This window comes from Phocoena sinus, chromosome 5 (assembly GCF_008692025.1).
Source record: "Phocoena sinus isolate mPhoSin1 chromosome 5, mPhoSin1.pri, whole genome shotgun sequence".
Taxonomy (NCBI): domain Eukaryota; kingdom Metazoa; phylum Chordata; class Mammalia; order Artiodactyla; family Phocoenidae; genus Phocoena; species Phocoena sinus.
In genome coordinates this window covers 66193569-66220289 of record NC_045767.1, presented here as the reverse complement: position 1 = coordinate 66220289, position 26721 = coordinate 66193569, and the positions used below count along the sequence as shown (strand labels likewise).

The 26721-nt window shown below is 36.5% G+C and overlaps 1 protein-coding gene across 2 annotated transcripts in view; it reads right to left on the bottom strand.

The window, feature by feature from the left end:
* Positions 1-26721, bottom strand: part of NSUN7 (NOP2/Sun RNA methyltransferase family member 7) — a 62584-nt gene that overhangs the window by 21106 nt on the left and 14757 nt on the right. For both annotated transcript variants that reach the window (XM_032633776.1, XM_032633775.1), the window contains exons 4-9: positions 26391-26521; positions 17463-17615; positions 16938-17121; positions 15578-15788; positions 7346-7489; positions 1568-1669 (exon numbers count right to left, since the gene is read on the bottom strand). In XM_032633776.1, coding sequence (XP_032489667.1) covers positions 1568-1669; positions 7346-7489; positions 15578-15788; positions 16938-17121; positions 17463-17615; positions 26391-26521 — 925 coding nt within the window. The remainder of the gene's footprint in view (positions 1-1567; positions 1670-7345; positions 7490-15577; positions 15789-16937; positions 17122-17462; positions 17616-26390; positions 26522-26721) is intronic.

Here is a 26721-nt window from a genome sequence, read left to right as displayed (position 1 = left end):
ATAAATCTAACTGGATTGTATGGAAATCTAATCAAATGTGACCAACCTAATTACAAACACAAACAAATAAATACTGCAGATTACCATAAGCTTGACACTCCCAGCTATTCTTCCACAAGCCATATCACGTAACTAGTTAAAAGGACTCTAGAAACAGAGAGACTTAGATGTGAATCCCAATTCTGTAACTTACTGCTGTATGAACCTGGGAAAATTACTTAACTCTCCAATTCTTCAACTGTAAAATGAGGTAATCTTACTACCTGCAACTCACTCACTTATTCACACTTACTGAGCACCTACTATGTGCTAGGCAGTGTTCTCACCATTCAATATACACACACAAAAATCCCTGCCCCAGGGAGCTTATTTTCTATGTTTCATTGACATAAGACAAATAAATAAGAAAATTAGGGAATTCCCTGGTGGTCCAGCGGTTAGGACTCAGCGCTTTCACTGCCAGAGGCCCAGGTTCGATCCCTGGTTGGGGAACTAAGATCCTGCAAGCCAAGCAGTGGCACAGCCCAAGTAAAAAACAAATACACACACACACACACACACATATAGCATCAGGAAGTGACAAATGCTATAGAGCAAATCAAAGCAGATACAGAGGACAGTTAGTTTCAAAAGATTATCCTGCAATTTTAAATAGAGTAATCAGAGAAAGAAGTTTAAAAATGCATTATTTATCAACTTCCTCATCTTCCAATCAACTCATTTCATAGATCATATACATACTATCATATTCAAATAAATATTTTTAATAACATCAATTAAAGGGGCAGAACTCCTCTGTGTTTTCTATTTTACCTTATTTCTACTTCACATATGTTATATCTTCATATATTAAATCATCTATACCCTATACTTACCTTTGAGCCTTTGGAGGTCAGGATTTATCCACACTCATATCCCTAACAACCAGCTTAATATCTGACCCAGAGTAGGCATTTGATAAACATGCACTGAATTAAAGTTTATATAATTTCTCAGAGACTTCTAGATTTCCATATCTATGTGTGGAAGGGCATTGGTACTCAACATCTAAATGGTACTCAAAATGTAAATGCAGTGATTGAAGCAATAATATAAATACTTAAAGAGCCTTGTTACTCAGACTTAAAGAGATCTAGGCTTTATCTGTAATTGCATCTCTCTGTTCTCTTTTTAGTACTAAGAGAAGTAAGAGTTTGATTAAAATTGGGATTATAGAAGAGTTAGGGGCAGGCACAATGACAACGGAAAAATTACATCGAGTAAGAAGCCAAAGAAAAGAAATAAAGAAGATGAAACTGTACAACAATGGATGTATGTAATTATTTTACTTCCGCATTAAAGAAAACTGTAAATTATTCTTGCTAACCTATGTTTAAAATGATAGTAAAGCATATATTTTTGAGAATTAAATTGGTAAAAATAAATATTTTGTTATTTGAAGGAACTGAGTGTTCTGAAAAATTCACTTATGGTTCACACATGATTGCCTGAATATAATAGATAAATGAAGTATTAATGTTTCTAAGATTTACAACATATTTTCATATTACACTGATAACAAACTTACATTTCATTGCATGTGTTAGCTGTTCATATTGCTGTTGAGCAAGAACATGAAGTTTATCTTCTGACGGGCCTCCTTGAAAGAAATCTTTAAGTAAACCTGTATCTAAAAGGAAATAAATGCTTTTAAATATATCACTATTAGATGTTTTTCATATATTGCTATTATCACATTATTTAATATTTTAATCATTTTCCCTATTAATGACAGTTTTCATGGAAAATATTTATCAAAAATAAATAGGCAGGGGACTTCCCTGGTGGCGCAGTGGTTAAGAATCCACCTGCCAATGCAGGGGACACGGGTTCAAGCCCTGGTCTGGGAAGATCCCACATGCTGCAGAGCAACTAAGCCCATGCACCACAACTACTGAGCCTGTGCCCTGGAACCCATGAGCCACAACTACTGAAGCCTGCATGACACAACTACTGAAGCCTACGTGCCTAGAGCCCATGCTCCGCAACAAGAGAAGCCACTGCAATGAGAAGCCCATGCATCACAATGAAGAACAGCCCCCGCTCGCTGCAACTGGAGAAAGCCCGCACACAGCAACGAAGACCCAACCAAAAATAAATGAATAAAAATAAATAAATTTTTTAAAATAAATAAATAAATAGGCAGTATTATAAAAATACTGACTTAAAAGCTGAATTGATAAAGGTAATTTTACTTAGTTTTAATATTATTTTTCCTTTTTTCTCCAAGTTCTTATGATATAGTCACCCAACCAGCCAAAATAAGTCATTTAGGTATAAAAAACAGAATACAGTCAGTCTGGGTACTAATAGAGGAAAAAAAGATTTATTTTCCAAGGTAGAAACTGATGGGCTATAGTCAGATCTGAGTAAGAAAGAACACAAAGGGATACAGTTAAAAACATTAACTTACTGAAAGAAATTTTGGAAGAAAAAACTAGACGGCCCATGTGCAGCAACGAAGACCCAATGCAGCCAAAAATAAATAAATAAAATTAATAAAAAGAAAGAAATTCTTATAGTAATTCTTTACATTTCTGAAACTATATACATATTTTTTTTTTTTTTTTTGCGGTATGCGGGCCTCTCACTGTTGTGGCCTCTCCCGTTGCGGAGCACAGGCTCTGGACGCGCAGGCTCAGCGGCCATGGCTCACAGGCCTAGCCGCTCCGCGGCATGTGGGATTTTCCCGGACCAGGGCACGAACCCATGTCCCCTGCATCGGCAGGTGGACTCTCAACCACTGCCCCACCAGGGAAGCCCCTGAAACTATTTTTAACATATTTCTTGATAATATTAACTAAGATACATTGAATACTACTCTAAATAGATTATTTTATTCAACAACCCTTGATGCATTATTATTCCTTTTAACATTGAAAAAACTGTTCAAGCATACATTAAACAACTTGTCTAAGGTCACATGGCTACTAGTTGAGAGCCAGGTTCTAGCTTGGCAATATGACCAACCTTCTAACCCCTGTTTTATTCTGCCTCTCAGTAACTCCCCTGCAGTATGAAAGCCAACTATTTATACCATATATTTGGCTATTCCCCACTCCAGTAATATCACTAAAGGTTAATTAAACTCCATTTCTTCCCAATTTAGTTTTACACTTTACATTTTTCTCTTTCATCACTTTTTAAAGGACTATTTACCCATTATTATATTCTAAAACCACATCAGCTTACCTTTTCACCCCATTTTATAATAATTCCAAGTTGTTAGCAGAGATCGACTTCATACATTCCTCAAATATGATAATGTTTATGATAAACATTCTAAAATTGGTTGTAATGTTTTCCAATGTTAAATTGTTTTTCAAACTAATTCATGATTTCTCACAAATCTAAGTCTTTTGGATTCATCCCCACTAAATTTATGACTAATATTTCTACCATAATCACTAGGTCAGCAGTTCCTTATTTGCTCTGGCTATTACCTCATCAAAGTACAGTTTCCTTCAAAACCCTCCTTTTTTCCAGGTTTGCCAAAGACCACTTCTTGGCTTATCCGGTCACCTCTTCAAGGATTTCAAAATATTACCAATATCTAGGAAACTTTTTACTTTCCCTCTTTTTGTCATTTGTAGTTACCTCTGTGCTTCACCCACACCCCAGCCTCTAAATGATTTTTACCTATGGTTTATTTTGTTCTGCATTCCCACTTCAAGATGACCCAGGATAAGGCCAGAGTCTCACAGTAGTTCTAAGTTCTAGTTCTCTTAACTGGAATGCTTATTGTAGCTGCAGCTATTTCGTCCCCTCTTCTTTCAAAATCTAATTCTTCTTTGATCACTTCCCAAAGTTAGGATGGGAATTTTCTAAGTCCACCATACTCCCATCTGAGTTGGTTAGTCTTGGAAAGAAATTTTCTGTAGCAAGACAGAATTCCACATAGTTCAGTATAAGTCCAGTTAAAAATTGTGTGGTATAGTGCAGGGGTCCCCAACCCCCAGCCACGGACCAGTAGTGGTCCGTGGCCTGTTAGGAACTGGGCCACACAGCAGGAGGTGAGCAGTGGGCGAGAGAGTGAAGCTTCATCTGTATTTACAGCCTCTCCCCATCACTCACATTACCACCTGAGCTCCACCTCCCGTCAGATCAGGGGCAGCATTAGATTCTCATAGGAATGTGAACCCTACTGTGAACTGCACATGCAAGGGATCTAGGTTGTGTGGTCCTTAAGAGAATCTAATGCCTGATGATCTCAGGTGGAGCTGAGGCAGTGATGCTAGCGCTGGGGAGCGGCTGCAAATACAGGTTATCATTAGCAGAGAGGTTTGACTGCACAGAGACCATAATAAATCAATTGCTTGCAGACTCATATCAAATCCCTATCAGTTATACAGATTGCCAACAAACACATGAAAGAATGCTCAACATCATTAGAGAAATGCAAATCAAAACTACAATGCGATATCATCTCACACAGGTCAGAATGGCCATCATCAAAAAATCTACAAACAATAAATGCTGGAGAGGGTGTGGAGAAAAGGGAACCCTCTTGCACTGTTGGTGGGAATGTAAATTGATACAGCCACTATGGAGAACAGTATGGACATTCCTTAAAAAACTAAAAATAGAACTACCATAAGACCCAACAATCCCACTACTGGGCATATACCCTGAGAAAACCATAATTCAAAAACAGTCATGTACCAAAATGTTCATTGCAGCTCTATTTACAACAGCCAGGACATGGAAGCAACCTAAGTGTCCATCAACAGATGAATGGATAAAGAAGATGTGGCACATATATACAATGGAATATTACTCAGCCATAAAAAGAAACGAAATTGAGTTATTTGTAGTGAGGTGGATGGACTTAGAGTTTGTCATATAGAGTAAAGTAAGTCAGAAAGAGAAAAACAAATACCATATGCTAACACATATATATGGAATTTAAGAAAAAAAAAAGGTCACGAAAAACCTAGAGGCAAGACGAATAAAGACGCAGACGTACTAGAGAATGGACTTGAGGATATGGGGAGGGGGAAGCGTAAGCTGTGACAAAGTGAGAGAGTGGCATGGACATATACACACTAAACGTAAAACAGCTAGTGGGAAGCAGCCGCATAGTACAGGGAGATCAGCTCCGCGCTTTGTGACCACTTAGAGGGGTGGGATAGGGAGGGTGGGAGGGAGGGAGACGCAAGAGGGAAGAGATATGGGAACACATGTATAACTGATTCACTTTGCTATAAAGCAGAAACTAACACACCATTGTAAAGCAATTATACTCCAATAAAGATGTTAAAAAAAAAATCCCTATCAGTGAGTGGCAAGTGACAATTAAGCTGCATCTTATGGAGTAGACTGGGCATAAGCAACACACTTCGGGTGTCACTGTCTCCCATCACTCCCAGATGGGAACATCTAGTTGCAGGAAAACAAGCTCAGGGCTCCCACTGATTCTGCATTATGGTGAGTTGTATAATTATTTCATTATATATTACAACATAACAATAATAGAAATAAAGTGTACAATAAGGACTTCCCTAGTGGCGCAGTGGTTAAGAATCGCCTGCTGGACTTCCCTGGTGGCGGAGTGGTTAAGAATCAGCCTGGCAGTGCAGGGGACACAGGTTCGAGCCCTGGTCCAGGAAGATCTAAGCAACTAAGAGCAACTAAGCGGAGCAACTAAGCCCGTGCATCACAACTACTGAACCTGCACTCTAGAGCCCACGAGCCAAAACTACTGAGTCCGTGTGCCACAACTACTGAAGCCTGCATGCCTTGAACCCATGCTCCACAACAAGAGAAGCCACCACAATGAGAAGCCCGCACACCACAACGAAGAGTAGCCTCCGCTCGCCACAACTAGAGACAGCCCGTGAGCAGCAACGAAGACCCAACACAGCCAAAAATAAATAAATAAATTTTTTAAATAAAAAAAAAAAGCGCACAAAAATGTAGTGTGCTTGAATCATCCCAAAACCATCCCCCCACCCCCACCCAACCACCGGTCTGTGGAAAAACCGTCTTCCACGACACCAGTCCCTGGTGCCAAAAAGGTTGGGGACCACTGGTATAGTGGAATTCTTTCTATAGTGTAGTATAGTGGAATGTGCTAACTAATCTGAATTTGAATCCCAGCTTTGAATCTAGCTACATGACCTCAGGCAACTTGCTAAATTTGTCTGAATCTTGGGGGTTTTTTTCCCCTTTATAAAACAGAGATAATTAAATAACACTATCCTCACAAAGTTATTGTGAATATTAAGTTATAATGCATGAACACTTCCTAGATATTGACTGGGGCATAGTTGCGCTCCATAAATATTAGTTTCTTTCCCTCAATTACTTTTTCTTCATTTTAGATTCTGTCCTTGCTAGAAATAGAAAACAGTTACTCAACATATTCTGAATGTTGGTGGAATGTCCTCTTTGTCTAATATTCTAGTTAACCGTACCTATGCCTTTCACTATAAACAAGGGATTAGAGTAAGAAGCAATCTCAGTTAACATACTGTGATTAAGAGCATGATTCAAAGGGCCAGAGTCAGAGCAGTAGTGTTTGAATCCAGGCTCTGACACCTACCAGTCAAAAGACTCTGAGTGGCTTCAACCTCTCTTGAACCTCAGATTCCATATTTATAAAAGAGAAATAATGAGTAACCAATTCATTGAGTTCTTGTTAAGATTTGATGAAATAATTCAAGCAAAGGATTTAGTTCAGTGCCTTATACATAAGTGCTCAATAAATGTTAATGTTAAATAATATTTCTTAATTTATTAAAGAAGCAAATAAAATATTCTCAGAATATTTAATCTGAGATATTCGTATCATAAAACATACATACTGGGGCTTAAAGAAGTCTTGAGTTTGAAATAGTCTGATCATGATTTAATTGGGATCATCTTGGAGCACAGACTCTAGAGTCAGGCAGATCTAAATCTGAATCCTAGCTCTCTTACCAAGTAGTTATGTGACTATATAAAAATGAATGAATCTTTCTGAGTTTCAGTTTTTTTATCTATAAAATGCTGATAAATGTTAATGCCTATATTCTGAGCTCTGGTATATTCCAGAACAGCATACTAGCATCTGTTCTGATTGCCTACATCACTCTAATTATTGAACATTTTGAATATTCCCCTTGCCCGTATCTCACAGAACTGGTATAATAAAGATTAAATGAGGTAATGGATGTAAAATACTTGATCCATATTAAGTGCTCTATATATGGTAGTTATTCATTAATCAGATGTATCTGATATGTCATCTTAATGATTTTAAATAATTTCATTTTAAAAATATTAAAATTTCAATAATTTAGAAATTAAAAGTTAAAGCAAGTACCTTCATGCTCATTTAAAATAAATTCTACTGGATTGCTAACACCCAGTCCTGAACAACGAGGTAGCAGCAGAATCACTTTAACTTTCTGTAACCTATGATCCTTTGATTCAAGGTTAATAAATGTCTCATGAAGTATTTCAATATCTGGGAGAAAAAACACAGAAAATGTATGTAAAAATATTAATTAAAAATCTTAATGCAGTATGTAATTATATCTATTTATCATTGTTTATTTTTAAATCCTCAACCCCACAAAAAGTCATTTTAATGCAGTCAGAAAAGAGGATTATTTTCTGATAACATCCTAAAGTTAATGCGTGAATTCTCTTAATAGAGTTCTTTCTCCTTTACTTGAGAGAATGATTTTGAAGTTTAAATATCTTCTACATAAAATATAATTTAAATTTTCCATTTTGAACTTCAGATTCCATTTAAAGCAGTATGGTATAGTGGAAGGAAATGGCTTTTAGAGGCAGAAATACCCGAGTTTGACTCCCAACTTCACTATTTACTATCTGTGTGACAATCTCTCTAAGCCTCAATTTCCTTATTTGTAAAATGGGATAATAAAGCCTACACCTCATCTAATTGTAGTGAAGATTGAGATAAAGTAGTTAGGCTTAGCATGGTGCCTAGTATACAGTAAATGCTCAGTATTGGTTACTTCCCTTCCCATTTTTTAACCCCTTTTATATTCTATTTTTCCGAGAAAAAAAATTTTTATTAGCATTTATATTTTCATTTAGCATTTTATAATTTTTATTTAGGCACAGTCTAAAGGTCCTCAGGGACCTTATAATTTAGTTTAAGAGTGTCTGCCTTCCCTCAGGTTATAACTATCTGTGATCCTATCTTAGGGCCACCCCTTCACTTCTGCAATGGCTCCCATTCCCCTCATCTGCTGAGGAGCCGCTCTTGAAATTGCCCTACCCAACCCTTCTCTTGTCTGATCAATTCTTCTCTCTTTCTATTGTCTCTTTTGAAAAAAAATTTTTAATCAAGTGGGCCTTTTTCTTTTTTCTCCTATTTTTAACTTTTTATTGTAAAAGTTTAAACATATTATGTCAAAAATAGACATAATATGTAATAAATTCTCAAGTACCCATTATGGTGCTTCAACAATGAACCATTCATTCCCAATCTTGTTTCATCTATATCCACATCCACTTCTACTCCCTCATATTATTTTGAATCTATAAAATATTTCACCATATATCACTAAAAGATAAGAACCCCTTTAAAAATACAACCCCATACATTTTAAAAAGTAATTTGTTATTATCATCAAATAATAATGGCATACAATCGTGGCTCAAATTTTCCAATAGTCTCACACTTGTCAAATTTTTTTTTACAGTTTGTTTAAATCAGGATTTAGATAAGGTACATACATTGCAATTAGTTGATGTCTTTTAAATTTATTTTTGTTTATAGGTACCCTCTCCATTTTTTCTTATCATTTATTTCTTAATGAAACATGTTTTTTTGTACTACTAGAGTTTCCCACAGTCTGGATTTTGCTAATTACTTTCCTAAAGTGTAGTTTATTAGTAGCCGGATCTTTAGAGCTTAATTAGATTCAAGTTCTTTTTTTTTCTTGGTGGGTGGGGAGCACAAAACTACTTCACAAGTGGGGTCACATTCATCCATTAAATTGCCTTTATGGTACCAGCAAAGGGGTTGCAAAATAGTCGTATTCTACTCCCATCTTCCCTTTTTCATTTATCACCTGGAATGCTTCTAAAAGAAGAAACTTCCCTTCCTCTACTGCTTAGTTACCCAGTGGTTCCTATTCTCTCTGGTTAACTACGTAAAAATTCAAAGGGGTAATAAACCTGGAAGTGCTGGATCATAAGGGCATGTATTTTTTCAATTTTAGTGATTAATGCTAGTTTTCCAAAGTCACTGTACAAATTTACAGTCCAACCAACGGTGTCTGAGCATTCCTAATGCTCCTTACCTTGCCAGCACATGGTACTGCCATCTTTTTAATTTTAATCATTCTGTGGATATGTGGTGGTAAGTTGTGATTTGAACCGCATTTCCTCGATTACTAATGGGGTTAAGGTACTTTTACATAAGTTTTTTTGGTATTTGTATATCCTCTTTTGTGAAATGCCTGGTCATGTCTCTTGCACATTTTCCAACTGGGCTGTCTTTTTTATTGTTAATTTGTAAGAATTCTTTGTATACTGTGGCAAAAAAAACCTCTTCATCAGTTATATATTCCCTCTCTACAGTTTGCCTTTGTACTCTGAATGCATAGAAGTCCTTAAATTTTAAAAAATTTTACTGTAGTCCAATTTATCAATCTTTTCTTTTATGATGAGTGCTTTATGTGCCCTGTTTAAGAAATCTTTACCAGCCCCAGTCAAGAAGTTTTCTCCTATAATACATTCTAGATTTGTGTAGATGGTGTGAAGCAGGGGTCATTTTTTCCCAGCACCGTTTACTAAAAAGACCTTCTCTTCCTTAATATCCTGTAGCATCAAGAGGAGTGAATTGAATCAATACAGATCAACTTGGAGAAGAAACTCATCTTTATGACATTTAGTATTTCAATTCATGAACATGGTCTGTTGTTTCCATTTATTTAGGTCTTCTTTCTTTCTTTCAATAATGTTCCATAAGTTTTATAAGGAGGTCTTACACATCTTTTACTAGATGTATTCCTAAAAGTTTTATGGTTTTTTGTTCATTGTAAAAGGTATCTGTTTCATTTTCAAATTTTTGTTATGGGTGTACAGAAACTGAATTTGTATGCTGACCTTGTATCTAGCAACACTGCAAAAGTCATACGTGTAACTGATTCACTTTGCTGTACAGCAGAAATTAACACAACATTGTAAATCAACCATACCCCAATAAAAATTAATTTTAAAATGGCATACGTGAAATCTAGTTTATAGATTACTTTGTTTTTTCCACATATATAATCATGTCACCTATAAATTAAACACAATTTTATTTCTTCCTTTCCAATCATTATATCTTCTATTTCTTCTTTTCTTTCCTTACTGTACTGCCTGTGATTCCCAGTACAATGTTGACTAGAAGTAGTGATGGCAGGCATGCTTATCTAATCCCTGATACCAGAAAGCTTTAAACATACCATCAAGTATGATATTTGCTGTGTATATATATATAATAAATGAATGTTAAATTTTATCAAATTTCTTTTCTGCATCTATTGAGATGACCATAAAATTATTATCCTATTAACATGATTACATACATTGATTTTTAAGAGTTAAACCAACTTTGTATTCCTAGAATCTAGCTTATTTATAATGTACTATTCTTATATATTTCTAAATACAGTTTGCTAATAATTATTTCAGCTAGCTAACACTTATTTTTACAAATATGCTAATGAGTGGCACTAGCCTATAATTTTCCTTCCTTTAATATCCATTTCAAGTTTTTGATATCAAGGTTATAAATTAACTGGGAAGTAATCCTTCTTTTTCTATTCTCTGAAAGAGTATTATTTCTTCCTTAAAGGACTAAAGGTTTTAAAATATTTTGCTTTGTGAGTGGGGAGATTTTCAATTATGAATTTAATAGATATTTATATCCACTAATTTTAAGATCTTAATAGATACAAGAGTATTCAGATTTTCTATTTCTTCTTCCGTCAGTTTTGGTAAGTTGTGTTGTTCCAGGAATATGCCAATGTCATCTAAATGTTCAAGTTTGCTCATAGTATCTTTTTATTATGTTTTAAATGTCTCTAGGATCTGTAGTAATATCTCCTTGCCCATTACTGATAACTGAATTGTTTTATAAACTTTTTTCTTGAAGAGCTGAATTAAATTAATATACTTTACCCATTTTTAAATTGTGATATATGTCTTATTATTGTTTACATATTCTAGATACAAGTCCCTTATTACATACATGATTTGCAAATATTTTCTCCCATTCTGTGGGTTGTCTTTTCACTTTCTTGATAGTGACCTTTGAAGAACAAAAGTTTTTCATTTAGATGAAGTTCAATTTATCTTTTCTTTTGTTGTGCTTTTGGTGTTTAAACAACCACTGCCAAATTCAAAGTCACAAAGTTTTACTCTTGTGTTTTCTTCTAGAAGTTTTATAGTTTTACCTCTTATAATTAGGTCTTTGATCCAGTTTTGAGTTAATTTTTGTATATGATTCGAAGTAAGGGTCCAACTTCATTCTTTTGCATGTGGATATCCAGTTATCCCAGCACCATTTGTTGAAAAGACTATTCTTCCCTTGTTGAATGGTCTTGGCGCACTTGTCAAAAATCAATTGACCGTAAATGTAAGATTTTACTTCTGGATTCTCAATTCTATCCACTGATCTACATGTTTATCTTTATGCCAGTCCTGCATTGTCTTGATAACTAAAGCTGTGTAGTGAATTTTGAAATCAGGAAGTGTGAGTCCTGTAACTTCCTTCTTTTTCAAGACTGCTTTGGCTACTTCAGGTCCCTCGGATTTCCATGTGAATTTTAGGACAGAATGTCAATTTCTGCAAAAAAGCCAGCTAGGGTTTTTATAGGGATTGCATTAAATCTGTATTTTTTCATGGATTCTTTAGAATTTTCTATATACAGAGCATTTTACCTGCTGATTTTAGATAATGTGGCTTTATATATTTTGAGACTATGTTATTATGTACATACTTCTTAGTACTGGTATATTTTCCTGATGACTTAAACATGCTATATTTCTAGTAAGTTTTCTTGACATAACACTACTTTGTCTGTAGCTCCTTTTGTTAGTATGTTCACTGAATATCTTTTTCTGTCCTTCTAAGTTTTTTTTTTTTTGAATATCCTTTTATGTAAGGGGTATCTCTTATAAATAGCATTTTAAAGTTGATCTTTAAAAATCCAGTATTGATGTTCTTTGTCTTGTAATTCAAGTATCAGTCATGCATATTTAATGTTTACTTATTGATTTATAAATACATATTTTTTGTAAAGTTTAATCTACCTACTTCCTTTCTATTTGTCTTGCCTTTTATACATTACTATGGTGATTCCAATTCCATATTCCACCCCTCCCGCTTAGCTATTAGTTTTACATTCTTTTATTATTTGTTTATTGTTTGCCCCGATATTATAACACATACCACTGACTTAATAATTTACTACTTTTATCATTTCTTAGACAAAGCAAGGATGACAGAACACATTAATTCCATTTCCTTCTCTAAACTATGTGCAATTGTTGTAATGTATTTTAATTACATTAACACAAATATTGTTAGCTCCACAAGACATTAGTTTACAGTCCCACAAGACACTAGACTATAATTATTTAGATTTACCTATGTACTAACCTTTTCCATTGCTCTTCATTTCTTCCAGCATCTACAACCTTCTGTATGAGACAATATTCCTTCTACTCAAACAACAATCTTTAGTAAACCCTTTATTGTATCTGCTGGTAACAAACTCACTCTCTTTTTCTGAGAGTATCTTTATTTCAAAGGAAATTTTTGCTGTGTATAGAAATCTAGCCTGACATTTTCTTTCTGCACTATGAAGATATTGTTTGTCTCTGGCCTCAGTTGTTTCTGTTGAAAAGTTAATTTTTAGTTTTATTGCTATCTCATCGAAGGTAATATGTATTACTTCCCTGGCTGCTTTGAACATTGTTCTTTGTCTTTGGTTTTCAGCAATTATGCTATGATGTGTCTACTATGTTTTTTACACATTTTTTATTTTTTTATTTTTTAACATCTTTATTGGGGTATAATTGCTTTACAATGGTGTGTTAGTTTCTGCTTTATAACAAAGTGAATCAGTTATACATATACATATGTTCCCATATCTCTTCCCTCTTGCGTCTCCCTCCCTCCCACCCTCCCTATCCCACCCCTCCAGGCGGTCACAAAGCACCGAGCTGATCTCCCTGTGCTATGCGGCTGCTTCCCACTAGCTGTCTACCTTACGTTTGGTAGTGTATATATGTCCATGCCTCTCTCTCGCTTTGTCACAGCTCACCCTTCCCCCTCCCCATATCCTCAAGTCCGTTCTCCAGTAGGTCTGTGTCTTTATTCCTGTCTTACCCCTAGGTTCTTCATGACATTTTTTTTCTTAAATTCCATATATATGTGTTAGCATACGGTATTTGTCTTTCTCTTTCTGACTTACTTCACTCTGTATGACAGACTCTAGGTCTATCCACCTCACTACAAATAGCTCAATTTCGTTTCTTTTTATGGCTGAGTAATATTCCATTGTATATATGTGCCACATCTTCTTTATCCATTCATCCGATGATGGGCACTTAGGTTGTTTCCATCTCCGGGCTATTGTAAACAGAGCTGCAATGAACATTTTGGTACATGACTCTTTTTGAATTTTGGTTTTCTCAAGGTATATGCCCAGTAGTGGGATTGCTGGGTCATATGGTAGTTCTATTTTTAGTTTTTTAAGGAACCTCCATACTGTTCTCCATAGTGGCTGAACCAATTCACATTCCCACCAGCAGTGCAAGAGTGTTCCCTTTTCTCCACACCCTCTCCAGCATTTATTGTTTCTAGATTTTTTGATGATGGCCATTCTGACTGGTGTGAGATGATATCTCATTGTAGTTTTGATTTGCATTTCTCTAATAATTAATGATGTTGAGCATTCTTTCATGTGTTTGTTGGCAGTCTGTATATCTTCTTTGGAGAAATGTCTATTTAGGTCTTCTGCCCATTTTTGGGTTGGGTTGTTTGATTTTTTGTTATTGAGCTTCATGAGCTGCTTGTAAATTTTGGAAATTAATCCTTTGTCAGTTGCTTCATTTGCAAATATTTTCTCCCATTCTGAGGGTTGTCTTTTGGTCTTGTTTATGGTTTCCTTTGCTGTGCAAAAGCTTTTAAGTTTCATTAGGTCCCATTTGTTTATTTTTTGTTTTTATTTCCATTTCTCTAGGAAGTGGGTCAAAAAGGATCTTGCTGTGATTTATACACATTTATTTTTATTGGAGTTCATAGCACTTCTTGAATCTGTGACTTTAATCAATTTTTAAAAACTCCCAGTCCGAATTTCACATATTGTTTTTTCCCAGTTCCTTTTCTCCTCTCTTTCTGGGTTCCCAATCACAACATACCTGACATCACTGGATCACTGAATCTCATGTGTATTTTATGGTCTCTTCCATATTAGTCATCCTTTTGTCTCCTGATGCTTCAGTCTGGATAGTTTCTTCTGACTGATCAGTTCACTTATTCCTTCTTTTAGTTTTAACCTACTGTTAAATCTGTTTATTTCTTAATTTCACATATTGTATTTTTCAATTCTAGAATTTTCTTCTGAGTTTTTTAAAAATTATAGTTTCCAGTTCTCTGCTGAAATTCTGCAGTTTGTCATTTAGTCTCTTCAGCATATTAATCATAGTTAAAGTCCACATCTGATACCTCCAGTACTTGGCCCTTTTGTGGGTTTGCTTCTATTGCAGTATTTTTCTCTTTATTTCACTCACATCTTTCTTCTATTTTGTCTGATTTTTCTTTTTCTTGAGTGCCAGACACAGAATTTGAAAAAATTAGGAGATAATATGAGATCCAGGATGATGTTACTTTCTTCCAGAGAGAACTTACTTTTGCCTCTGGCAATCCCAGATCACCTTAATACAATTGGGAATTGAGATGACTGGAATTTGGGCTTCAATTCATCAGAGGACTGATCACTACCCAGGGTATACTTCTGTGCTCCAATGAAATCCTGGGTATTTACCAGTCTACCTCTCCATGTCAAGCCCTGGATTCTACTTATCTTCTCGCTGACCCTGTGAATCTGTCAAAAGATTCGTTTAGTTTTTCAGCTTCACTGAACCTATAATGAAATGTTATCTTTTGTCACAGCATGATCCAGTGGAAAAATTCTTTAAAAATAAGAAGCCTAAGGACTTAGCATCTGGTCCTAGATATTATCTTTGTCCCTTAAGAACTCCTGTGATGTGTTCTTATTTATTAGAAGATGACAATTTCTACCACTTACTTTAATTATTGTTTGAAACTCAAATTATGCAGTAAATGTCAAGCAATATACCAGAGTGCCAATATATTCATTAATTTAAACTGCAGTTGTTTAACCAATATTAAGTAACAAGAACAGCCTGATATAATACAGATTAGTGGGGATTTTAGGAGTATAGTTCATATATAGAGTTTTTTATTACGAGAGATAACAAATTCAAATATTTTTAACATTTCTAAATCTTACAGAACATTACCACCAAACAAATAAATATTTGTACGTACTTTTACATCCCATTTTTGTGAAAAGGTTCTTCAGGTCAGGATCCTTAGCGTGTGATTGTACTCCACACACAAATATTTTTGAGGTATTATTATTTGTTAAGACTGACATATGGGCAACTGTGTACCACGAACCTGTATTGACCATTAAGATATCATCATCCATATTTAATAAAGCCTTCACAGAATGGACAGCGAGACTTCGAGATTTGTCCTACAAGATAATGGTACAATTAGAATTTCGAAGGGTTTGACTAGAAGCATGTACTGACTTCTTTTTGCCTTAGGTAAAACAAAGTACTGGCAGAAATTCTGAGGAGATACCTAACGCATTCCAGTTTAAAACATCTTAACATATGTTAAAATATAAACTTAACAAAGATAACTGATATAAACTGATTTAAAACAATACCCTAACTTTGTTTAGCCTAAATTATGACTGTGATCATTTAACTTTTATACAGTGATAAGGCAATGCCAAAATCCCCAAAATGTGATTAACAGACTACTGATGTCCTGCCTTAGCTCCCATTCTTAAGCCTTCATGAAAATGCACCCATTTGCTACTGCCATTCTTTCTTCCCCATTACACTGTCATCTAAATGGCTGCTAGCTCACAGAGATTAAAAGTAAGATGGTTGACAAGCTTATAAAAGGGGGCTGGACAGATGAGTTTCTGCATCTGATCTCAGTGCTCAACAAGGTGTCACAACAAAATAAGGCCAAGAGACTCTGCCCAAGAATGCAGGTATTATGAAGGGATAAACCTTACAAAACTAAGGTGAATCTGAGGCAAGAATTGAAATCTAAGCACATAAAAATTAATTTAACCTGATTTCTTTTCATTTCTCTTTCTATTGAAACCACATTATACCTCACATTCTCTTCCTGCATTGATAGCCGTTTATATATACAAATCTTACAAATCAAAGCTGTAGGAATATAGTAAAGAGATAATGGGAAAGTATTACACATTGCATTTTCAAATGCAGGATGGCACTAGCATCTTCCCCAGAAATGGAAAGAAGAAAAGGAATCACTGTGCCTTCTCTTGAATCCTCCCTTGGGAGAGAAAAATATAGCCTTTTAGCTATAGGCAATAAGAGTTCCCCCATCTATGGTGTGTAGGAAGAATATGTTCTTTACAATATGCCCACTTCACATGGGGCAAAGATGTCAAAGTATAAAATGAAAACTGGCTGTAGGGGAATTAATTTTATTCAAGGTGAAAATTAGGCCTTATAAACCTCCTTGATAACCTATACAAAATATAACCAATTTGTTAGGTTTTATTTTTAAGTGGAGGAATTCTCTGGGTGAGCAGGATTACTGAGAATCACAATGCAAGTAAGTGTTAGTTTACCTGAAATACAAGTTTATAATCTTTGAAAAGATCTATATTTAGAAGATCACTTTTAAGATGAGATGGAAAAATTAAGACATCATAGCAATGTTGATCCACAGCAAAGACTTTATTATCAATATGCAACACAGATTTGACTTTATTATAGCCTTTTTTCTTCAAACTATGATAAACTTCTTCAGGGCTGTAAATATATAACATTAGGTTTTAATTAAAAATATAACACATCAAAAGTGTTATTTAACACTAGAATCTTTTTCCTACAATAAATAAAAATATCACTGCAAATATTGCATCTAATGGAACTTGTAATTTTAGCCAACAATAAGTTGAAAAACAGAGACAAAAACGTTAACACATTTATGTAATTACTTTTGGTAATCTGGTGATAAAATCCTGAACTAAACTATGATTCCCCAAACACTCCCCCAGATGAGCCCCCCATCCATTAAAAAGGTAATATTTCTTATCACATTATTTTGAAAGGCAAGTGACTTAAATAAAGAACTTGATTAGAAATCTTACCTGATTTTACACGTATTTATCCAAGCATAAAGTGGCAAAGTTGAGGCCCTTAGTTCCTGGTTCCTAACTGTTTCTGGAAGAATGTGGTAAATTGAAAGGGCATCATGTTTGATTCGACATCTTGCCAATGCCGCAGCCAATTTTGTCTTAAAACTAGAAACAGAAAATCCATTCTTGGTAAGTACTGCATTGAAGACAAGACTATCAATTTTCCACTAGAAACATTAACAATTAGAATTTTAACAAATACTTCTATAATTCTATTTCAAATTTTTGAAGTCTAAAATTAAAATTTGCCATATTTAAAAATGGAAATCCAATAATCCTGCTTCTTTTCTTCAGTTTTTGATGTCTCTGTATAGCTGTGTATCTCCTCAAATATTTTCTTTTTTAAAATTTATTTATTTATGGCTGCATTGGGTCTTCGTTGCTGCACGCGGGCTTTCTCTAGTTGTGGTGAGCGGGGGGCTACTCTTCATTGTGGTGTGCGGGCTTCTCATTGTCATGGCTTCTCTTGTTGCGGAGCGTGGGCTCTAGGCACGCGGGCTTCAGTAGTTGTGGTACGCGGGCTCAGTAGTTGTAGCTCGTGGGCTCTAGAGCACAGGCTCAGTAGTCGTGGCGCACGGGCTTAGTTGCTCTGCGGCATGTGGAATCTTCCCAGATCAGGGCTCGAACCCGTGTCCCCTGCGTTGGCAGGCAGATTCTTAACCACTGCGCCACCAGGGAAGTCCTCCTCAAATATTTAAAACAATTGCTGGCTGAGAGACAAATTTTATGTAGTGAAAAAGGTGTAGGATTTAGAGTCAGACAAACGAAGTTAAATTCAGGCTCTGGGGCTTCCGTGGTGGCGCAGTGGTTGAGAGTCCGCCTGCCGATGCAGGGGACAAGGGTTCGTGCCCCGGTCCGGGAAGATCCCACATGCCGCGGAGCGACTGGGCCCATGAGCCATGGCCGCTGAGCCTGCGCGTCCGGAGCCTGTGCTCCGCAACGAGAGAGGCCACAACAGTGAGAGGCCCGCGTACTGTAAAAAAAAAAAAAAAAAAAATTCAGGCTCTGTCACTTACTAGCTGTGTGACCTCAGGTGTGATACTGAATCTCTCATCAGCCTCAGTTTTCTCATCTGTAAAATGTGATCAGCTCACCTTGCAATTAATGTGGTGATTAATATCATGTGTGTAAAATACTTAGCACAGTGCCTAGCACGTGGCAGGCCCTCATTATAGGTCAGTTATTATTATCAGAGATGGCAACAGTGTACTCTTGATAAGATTAAGGAACTTTCATGAATATGTATCAAGTCCTTCCCAGTTCTGACTATCCCATACCTCAAAATTCCAAATAACAGAAAAGAAAAACAAGAACTGTTTAGCATAACCATGAAGACCCAATGATTTTTTTTTTAATGTCATAGCCCAAATTTTTAATAAATGAGAATACAGGACTTACTCTTGACCTATATTCATAGCATTTTCACAATAGGAATCTAATTGAATAATAAATCTCAAGGATAACCTTGAATGAGAAATGAGGAAGGGATGCCACAAAAAGTCAAGTTCCTTGAGAATGGTGTATGTGGCTGCAGAAAAGCTTAATAAGATAGAGACAGAGAGCGAGAGCAGGGGGTGGGGGGGGGAGGGAGAGAGGGAGGCAGGGAGGGTGAGAACACAGGGGCACTTTGGGTGGGGGTAGAGGGGAGGGTTATCAAACATTAAGCCTTCTGGGGCTATCATAGAATTAGATTTGTGGGAACTTCCCTGGTGGCACAGTGGATAAGACTCCGTGCTGCCAATGCAGGGGGCCCAGGTTCGATGTCTGGTCAGGGAACTAGATCCTACACGCATGCCACAACTAAGAGTTCGCATGCCACAACTAAGGAGTCTGTGTGCTGCAACTAAGACCCAGTGCAACCAAATAAATAAATTAAATTAAATTTTAAAAAAGAATCAGATTTGTGTAGTGCTATGTCCTGATGTCATAGAACTACAGCAAGGGACATTAAAAATAATTATATATTAATGCACATCAAAGAATAAATTAATATAAAGGGGATGAGTTACTGTTCTATATTATACACTGAGATGTTTCTGAGAACAGACTATTTTTGACTAAACAGTCCTTCCAAATACCTACGTAGTTCGAATTTACCATAATAAATGCTACTGACAATTATTCAATCATTAAATATAAAGATCAGAGATGTGAAGCCTAGAAAAATGTATGTGTTGTGTATATACAGGGAGTATAGGGAGAAAAGATTTTCCAAAACCCAGATAGCAAACATTTTGGACTGTGAATTTTAATATAATTTAATCATATAAAAAGTAACTTGAAGTATATGTACAGTTATAAAGATTCTTATATAAACATACAGTATCAGATTGAGGACAAAGACCAAATCCAAATGCTATTAGGATAACAAGATATATCACTTCCATAAATAAAATATCCTGTGATTGCTAAAAATACTTCCATAGCTTTAAGGTAGACTGCAGTGATGAAAACGGAAGCAAAAACAGCCTTTCCCAACATTCTTGATCCAGAACTCCAAATCCTGCTACAATTTGTGCTATGGCAGAGAGTTGCTTAATTATCTTTTTATCAGCATCCCTGTCATACATGTAGCCAGAGCTTTGTTTCTGTATGTTAAATTGTAGTTATATAATTCCTAAGCTTAAATCTTAAATGAACCCATTAGCTACAGGCCAGAATCCAAACTCTTTATCATGACACACAAGGATATTAATAATTTAACCTGAACCAACTCTTCCTTCCTCAATTCTCACCACTCACATCCATAAATCTACCTCTAGTCACACACTGAACTATTTACCACTTTTGCTTACATGCCACATCCATTCCCCTCTTTCTCTACTTTGCTGTTCCTCTGTCTCTCCAGCCAGTATGGTTTGGACTCTGCAATCAGATTACCTGGGTTCAGATTCTGGTTCCACTAATTACTAGCTATGTGACTTTAGACAAGTTACTTAGCTTCTCTAAGCTCTAGGAATTAAGAAGTAGTATCTAACTTATAGAATGGTTGCAAAGATAATTTTGAATGTATTTAAAGTTAAGTTATTCAAGAAACGATAATGATTAATATGCTTATTCTTTTTTTTTTTTTTTTTTTTGGCTGTGTCATGTCTTAGTTGAGGCACACGGGATCTGCATTAAGGCATGCGGGATCTTTCGTTGAGGCACGGCTTCTCTCTAGTTGTGGCGTGCGGGTTTTCTCTTCTCTAGTTGTGGTGTGTGAGCTCCAGAGCGTGTGGGCTCTTTAGTTGTGGCACGCGGGCTTAGTTGCCCCGCGGCATGTGGGATCTTAGTTCCCCGACCAGGGATCGAACCCGTGTCCCCTGCAGTGGAAGGCGGATTCTTTACCACTGGACCACCAGGAAAGTCCAATATGCTCATTCTTTTATTACTAGTATTAATCAAGTACTGCTATCAGACCTGAGCTATAAAGATTAAAAGATAGTTCCTACCCTTAAGTAATTTACAATTAGGTGGTAAAACAGACATACAAACAAATAATTATAGCTCAACATGGTTAATGTTATAAGATACATAGATAAAGAAGAGAGTAAATGTATTGGAAGAACAAAATCAGCCTAAAGGGACTTCCAAGAGGAGAAACCTGAACTATTAAAGGAAAAGCAAGAATTTTCCAGACCACAAGAAGAGAAAAGACATACAGACAGAGGGCAGAGTACCGTAAAAAATGGAGATGTTAAACAGCAAAGCATATTTACAGAGCAATGTTTCCATTTAGAGCAGAAACCTACAGATTTCTATTCTAAGCACCACTTCCCTTCTGGGAATAGAAACTTCCCCTCTTACGAAAAATGTTCCTCTCCTCCTTCCATTCATATAATTTTCTTGGGAGGTGTTCCTAACTGACTCTGTCTCCTTGACTACAGTTGATTGGGAGAGGGTGAGCACTTGACCCAAACCAGAGTCAAGCGAATTTTTGTGTGCAGCAACCGAGAGTCAAGCCAGTCTTTCTAGTTTTCGTGCTGTGTACGATGTAAAGCTCCTGAGTAGTCAGCAGCCAAGTTTCCCATTCTATGAACAGAAGAAAAGATCCAAGAATGAAGGTAAAGCACACAAAGAGGCAGAGACTAGAGTCGAAGAGAGCCCTGATGATACTTGAGCCACAGGATTTAGTTAGTAGAAGCGTAGCCACGTCAATGTCTTTCCTGCAAGTCTCATTGTTCAATTCTTCCGTGTGATACCTTACAGTAAAATTTCTCTTTTGTCTAATCTAGTTTGAGTTGGAGTCCTGTGTGTAGTCAAAAAAGAATCCTACCTAATACAAAAAAGGTTTTACTCCGTGTTGGCTTCAAATTTTCAGAAATTTTATCTAACAATGAACAAAATATTTCAAGTTTTTTTTGTTGTTAGTTTGTTTTGCTTTTTGTTTTTGTTTTGTTTTGTTTTGGCCACACCACATGGCTTGTGGAATCTTGGTTCCCTGACCAGGGACTAAACCCAGGCCCTCCGCAGTGAAAGTGCCAAGTCCTAACCACTGGACTGCCAGGGAATTCCCAAAATATCTCAAGTTTTGGAGTGCCATTAGTAATGCCTAACACAAAAGAAATATGGTTCTCTTTAAATATAAATTGAATATTTTCTTAATGCCAAAGGATAATCTTCAGTGAACTGTTTGAATTTCCCATACAAATATAAAAGCAGACATCATACTGACAACTGTTTCAGAATATTCACTAAGTAAGTGAAATGGGCTAAGAGTTTCCAAAGAAGGGGTGGAGAGAATATGAGAGACAAAAACCCATGAACAAGTGTTTAGGGAGCATTTCAGCAAATGAGAAACCCTGGAGCATTATGTGAATGAGAAAACTGAGGAATAGAAGAAAAGGGATATATCCAAGCAAAAGTGATTTATCCCAAAAATCCATGGATGGTTTTAACATTCATAAATCATTCAATGTGAATTACCTTACCACATTAATAGAATAAAGGAGAAAAAGGGCTTCCCTGGTGGCGCAGTGGTTTAGAGTCCACCTGCCGATGCAGGGGACGTGGGTTCGTGCCCCGGTATGGGAGGATCCCGCGTGCCGCAGAGCAGCTGGGCCCGTGGGCCATGGCCGCTGGGCCTGCGCGTCCAGAGCCTATGCTCCGCAACGGGAGAGGCCACAGCGGTGAGAGGCCCGCGTACCCCCCCCCCTAGAAAAAGGGAGAAAAAAATGACCATTTCAGATGCTCACCCCAAAACTCTGATCTGTTTTCTTACTTTAGTAAGACTACAGTTTTCCTCTTGAGATCCTCCTTCCTGCACTGCAGTTGGAAAGTACCTGTAGGTATATAGCCAGGACTATTCTAGGGCTCACCTCATTTGTTTTCATTCTCTCAAGGATCAAAATTCTGTGCTGCTTTTTGTCTAATGTCCAAAATATTTGCCTCATATATTTTGTCCATCTAGCTGCTTACAGGAGGAATATAGCTTGATCCTAGATACTCTGTCATGACTATATAATCACTTTTTTAAAATATCACTTTACCTGCCATGTGGAACAGATTGTGAAAAAGTAAGACTTACAGGCAGGGAAGGAGGACTACTATTGCAGTAGTCCAAGTGACCCATTATAGTGGCTTGGATTTGGACAGTAGGAGTGGAAATGGAAACAAGTAGACACATTCAGCATGTTTTCCAATTGGAGTTACAGAACTTGATGTATTAGGTGTGGTATGGGCACCGGGGAGGGGAGGAAAGAGGAATCAAGGATGATATCTAAGAAGCTGGTGGTGCCTTAATTGTAATGCGGAAGGTTTCAGGACAGTTTTGGGTGGTTTGGGAGGATGGACCACTAAGTCTTTCCTCTCCTGCCTCTCTACTCTTTCACTGCCCATTCCCCAATTCTGCCTCACCAAAGCCCAACAAATTATTTGGCAGAATCAGATTCTTGGGCTAGTGTAAGGCAGGGGGGGAGTAAGAAAGGAAGAAGCTGTGGTCTCCTTTTATTTAACCCAGTCACATAGTATTTAAAATATAGTTGCATTTTGTACAAGGAATGAGTTCTTAAAGACCTTGCATATGTCAAAAATGATAATAGGTGTCATCTTGGATTATATCCCTAAAGCTATGAACAAATGAAGAAAAAGATACAAGTTGGACTAATAAGAACCTGCTATATAAAAAAATAAAAGAAAATTTTTTAAAAAAGATACAAGTTGGTAGAGTGATAAAACACAAGGATCTCTGGAAGAGACAATAACAACAAAGATCAAACAATTTTCATAAGGAGGAAATAATTCTCATTCAATTTCTTGCTAAATAATTACTTCTATCACCTCTTAAAATTAGTCTTCGTCTTCTTGGTAGAAACGTTAACGAAAGTATACTTCAAGCTTACAATGATTCTATTTCCCTGGGGACAACAGTGCCCAGCCCCAAGCCACAGATGATCTACAGATGTTGGCCGCTACCATTCTGTCTCAGTTCAGAATTCTGCTCCATTGGCTATGGGGGATTGGCCCAGGGGAATGCACCTGACCTATATGGAGCCAATCAAATTCCCAGGGGAGGGATTATAATTTAGAATTGGGGTTAGAGAGAATAAGTTAGTCTAAGTGAAGAAACTAACAACTGTAACAAGTAAGCTCAAGACGTGGAGTGCAATAGTAGGGTTTTCTCCATGTAGACTAGAGAAGCAGAGAAGGCAGATCTGCTGAGGAAAAGAATGTAGCAGATATTGAGAGAAGCAGAGTTAAAAAGATAGAGACAAAGAAGCAGAGATAAAGGTCCTGACATCTTTCCAGCTCCTGCTTTCATCCTCTTCCTGATTCTCTGAGTTGCATGAGACGTTCCAATACCTTTATAAGAACATTTTCCATTTTGCTCAGGCTAACTGAAGATGGTTTCTATTACTTGAAAGCTGAGACTCTTGATTAAAACCCTTTAGTGCTATCTTTATACATGTATTTTCTCAGCATGATTTTTATCATTATACATGGATTTTTTTCAGTGTTATCTTTATATAAGTATACTGCACTACTGTTCTCTGCAATTCAATCACTAAATACACGCATTTCTCCTATAGCATATTATGAATTGAGTATAGCATGAATTGGGTATGAAATAACTTATTAATGTGGGAATAAGATCTGCATTATATGAAGCTCTATTGGTTTGGGTAGGGGGAAAAACTGCACTGACAGCTTCTTGCCCTGACAAGAATGCAACCAGATGTGTGTCAAGGCAGGAGGTAGCATGGTATGTATTATGGGGAAAGGGAAAAATCTGGAGAATCAGTAACCTAAGACAGTAATATCTTCTGGTTCCTCTGGCCTCCTGAGCCATGACCTTTGCTTGTCCTATTTCCTGCCTGGCTTGCTAACATTCTCAGCTAAAAATCTGCTGCTCATGAAACCACAGTCTGGTCTTTCTTACTTGGTTGGAGCCCTGTGGCTTTCCTAACCTCAGCTCTCATTATGCTCACTGAGACTAAGTTGAGACTTCCATGAACATCTCCTGAGTCCCGACTAAGTCAAACAGAAACTGACAGCAGCTCAGGAAAGCTGAAACTCAGAGCCTGTCCCAGAGCATACTGCCCCACCAACTTTTCTCTAATGTATCTGCACCCATCGAGGGTGCCCATCCTCAGAGGCAGGTTGCCCGGTACTGGTATGGGTGAAGTAGTTGCCCAGAAACCTATGCAGTAATCAGGGGCAAGATCCTTACTTATCTAACACAGAGGGTACATGCATCTGATTGCTTTTGCTTTTCTCCATCTCCAAATTTCTCATGGCTACAACTGACATGAGATATGACTATGTCATATCTTTCATCTTCTAGAGTACTTTAGCCACCACTCACTATCTTAAGTGGAAGGAGTAGTAGCATATAAATGCTTAAATCCTGGGCTCTAGAGTCAGCATTCCTGAATGTGTATTCTGGCTACTCCCCTTTCTAGCTCTATGGCATTAGGCAGGGTCCTTTAACATGTCTGTGCCTCAGTTTTCCCATGTGTAAAAATACAGGTTGGTAACAATATCTACCTCAAAGAGTTGTTATATAAAGAGCTTCTTATAACAATGATTGATACATATTAAGTGTTTAATAAAGGTAAGTTATTACTATAACGCCATTACGTGAGTCCTCTGGTCTCAACCTTCAATACTGTAAGTGAAACTGCTTGAGTTTCCCATAATAATATAAAATGACATATGACAACTGTTGCAGATTATTCACCTGGTAAAAATCTTCCTACAAGATGGCTGTTGTTGCTATATTGTGCTTTCTATTAAGGTTCAACGATGTAATAACAAAAGCCCTAACAACAGTAGCATTTAACACTGATTGACTATCTACTAAGTGTCTGACTCTAAGCTCAGCATTTTATATACATTAGTTTATTTACTTCTCACAACCACCTTTTTAGGTAGATGCTATTATTATCCCCATACTAGGTTTCTGCTGATATTTAGGATAGAAGGAAAACAAATTTAAAACATGTTAGTTTTGTTCTTAACTACTAACATGAAGTTGTAGATCTTTTTTTTCAACTTGGAAGAGTGACAGGTTCTTATCTACTGTTGGAATTTTCTTGTTTGATACATGTTAGATTTTTTTTAAAGAGCTATAAACAAAGCCAGGTAAACAAATAATAGCAGTTTCAAATGAAGTGTAACTTAAGTACGTGCTAAAAATTGTCAGGAATTTTTCATCATTTTCCAAATACTTACAAGTTGGATCCTACAATTCAAGCTTTGAAAAACAACTTGAATTTAAGCAGAATATTTACCCTGTTCAAGATTTGTTTGTAAAGGAACTCAAGAAACTTATCAACTTTTATATTTTTTCTCTATAAAATTTTAACAGTTATCTACACATTATATTGTACACAATTTCACCAGTGAAAATACCAATAATGATTTCATATAAAACATTGTTTTCACCTTTACAATTACCTGTTAAGAAGGTTCTCTACTTCTAGAACTTCCGCTATAGACTCTTCATTATCAGAAAGGAGACGAGCTTGAAATTTTCTATCTTGGAAATCATACAGCATCACAATGATAAGACTGTTCAAATGATCTGGCTACCAAGGGGAAACACACATAAAGAAAAGCATACAAACAATATCTAATAGCAATATTTTCCATTCCATTGTTTTTCATAAGAGAGCAGTCATAAAAATATGACTATTTTTACATAGTCTGGTTGAATTGGGAGATAGAAGAGGACTGCAAAGGGACTTCCCTGGTAGCACAGTGGTTAAGAATCCGCCTGCCAATGCAG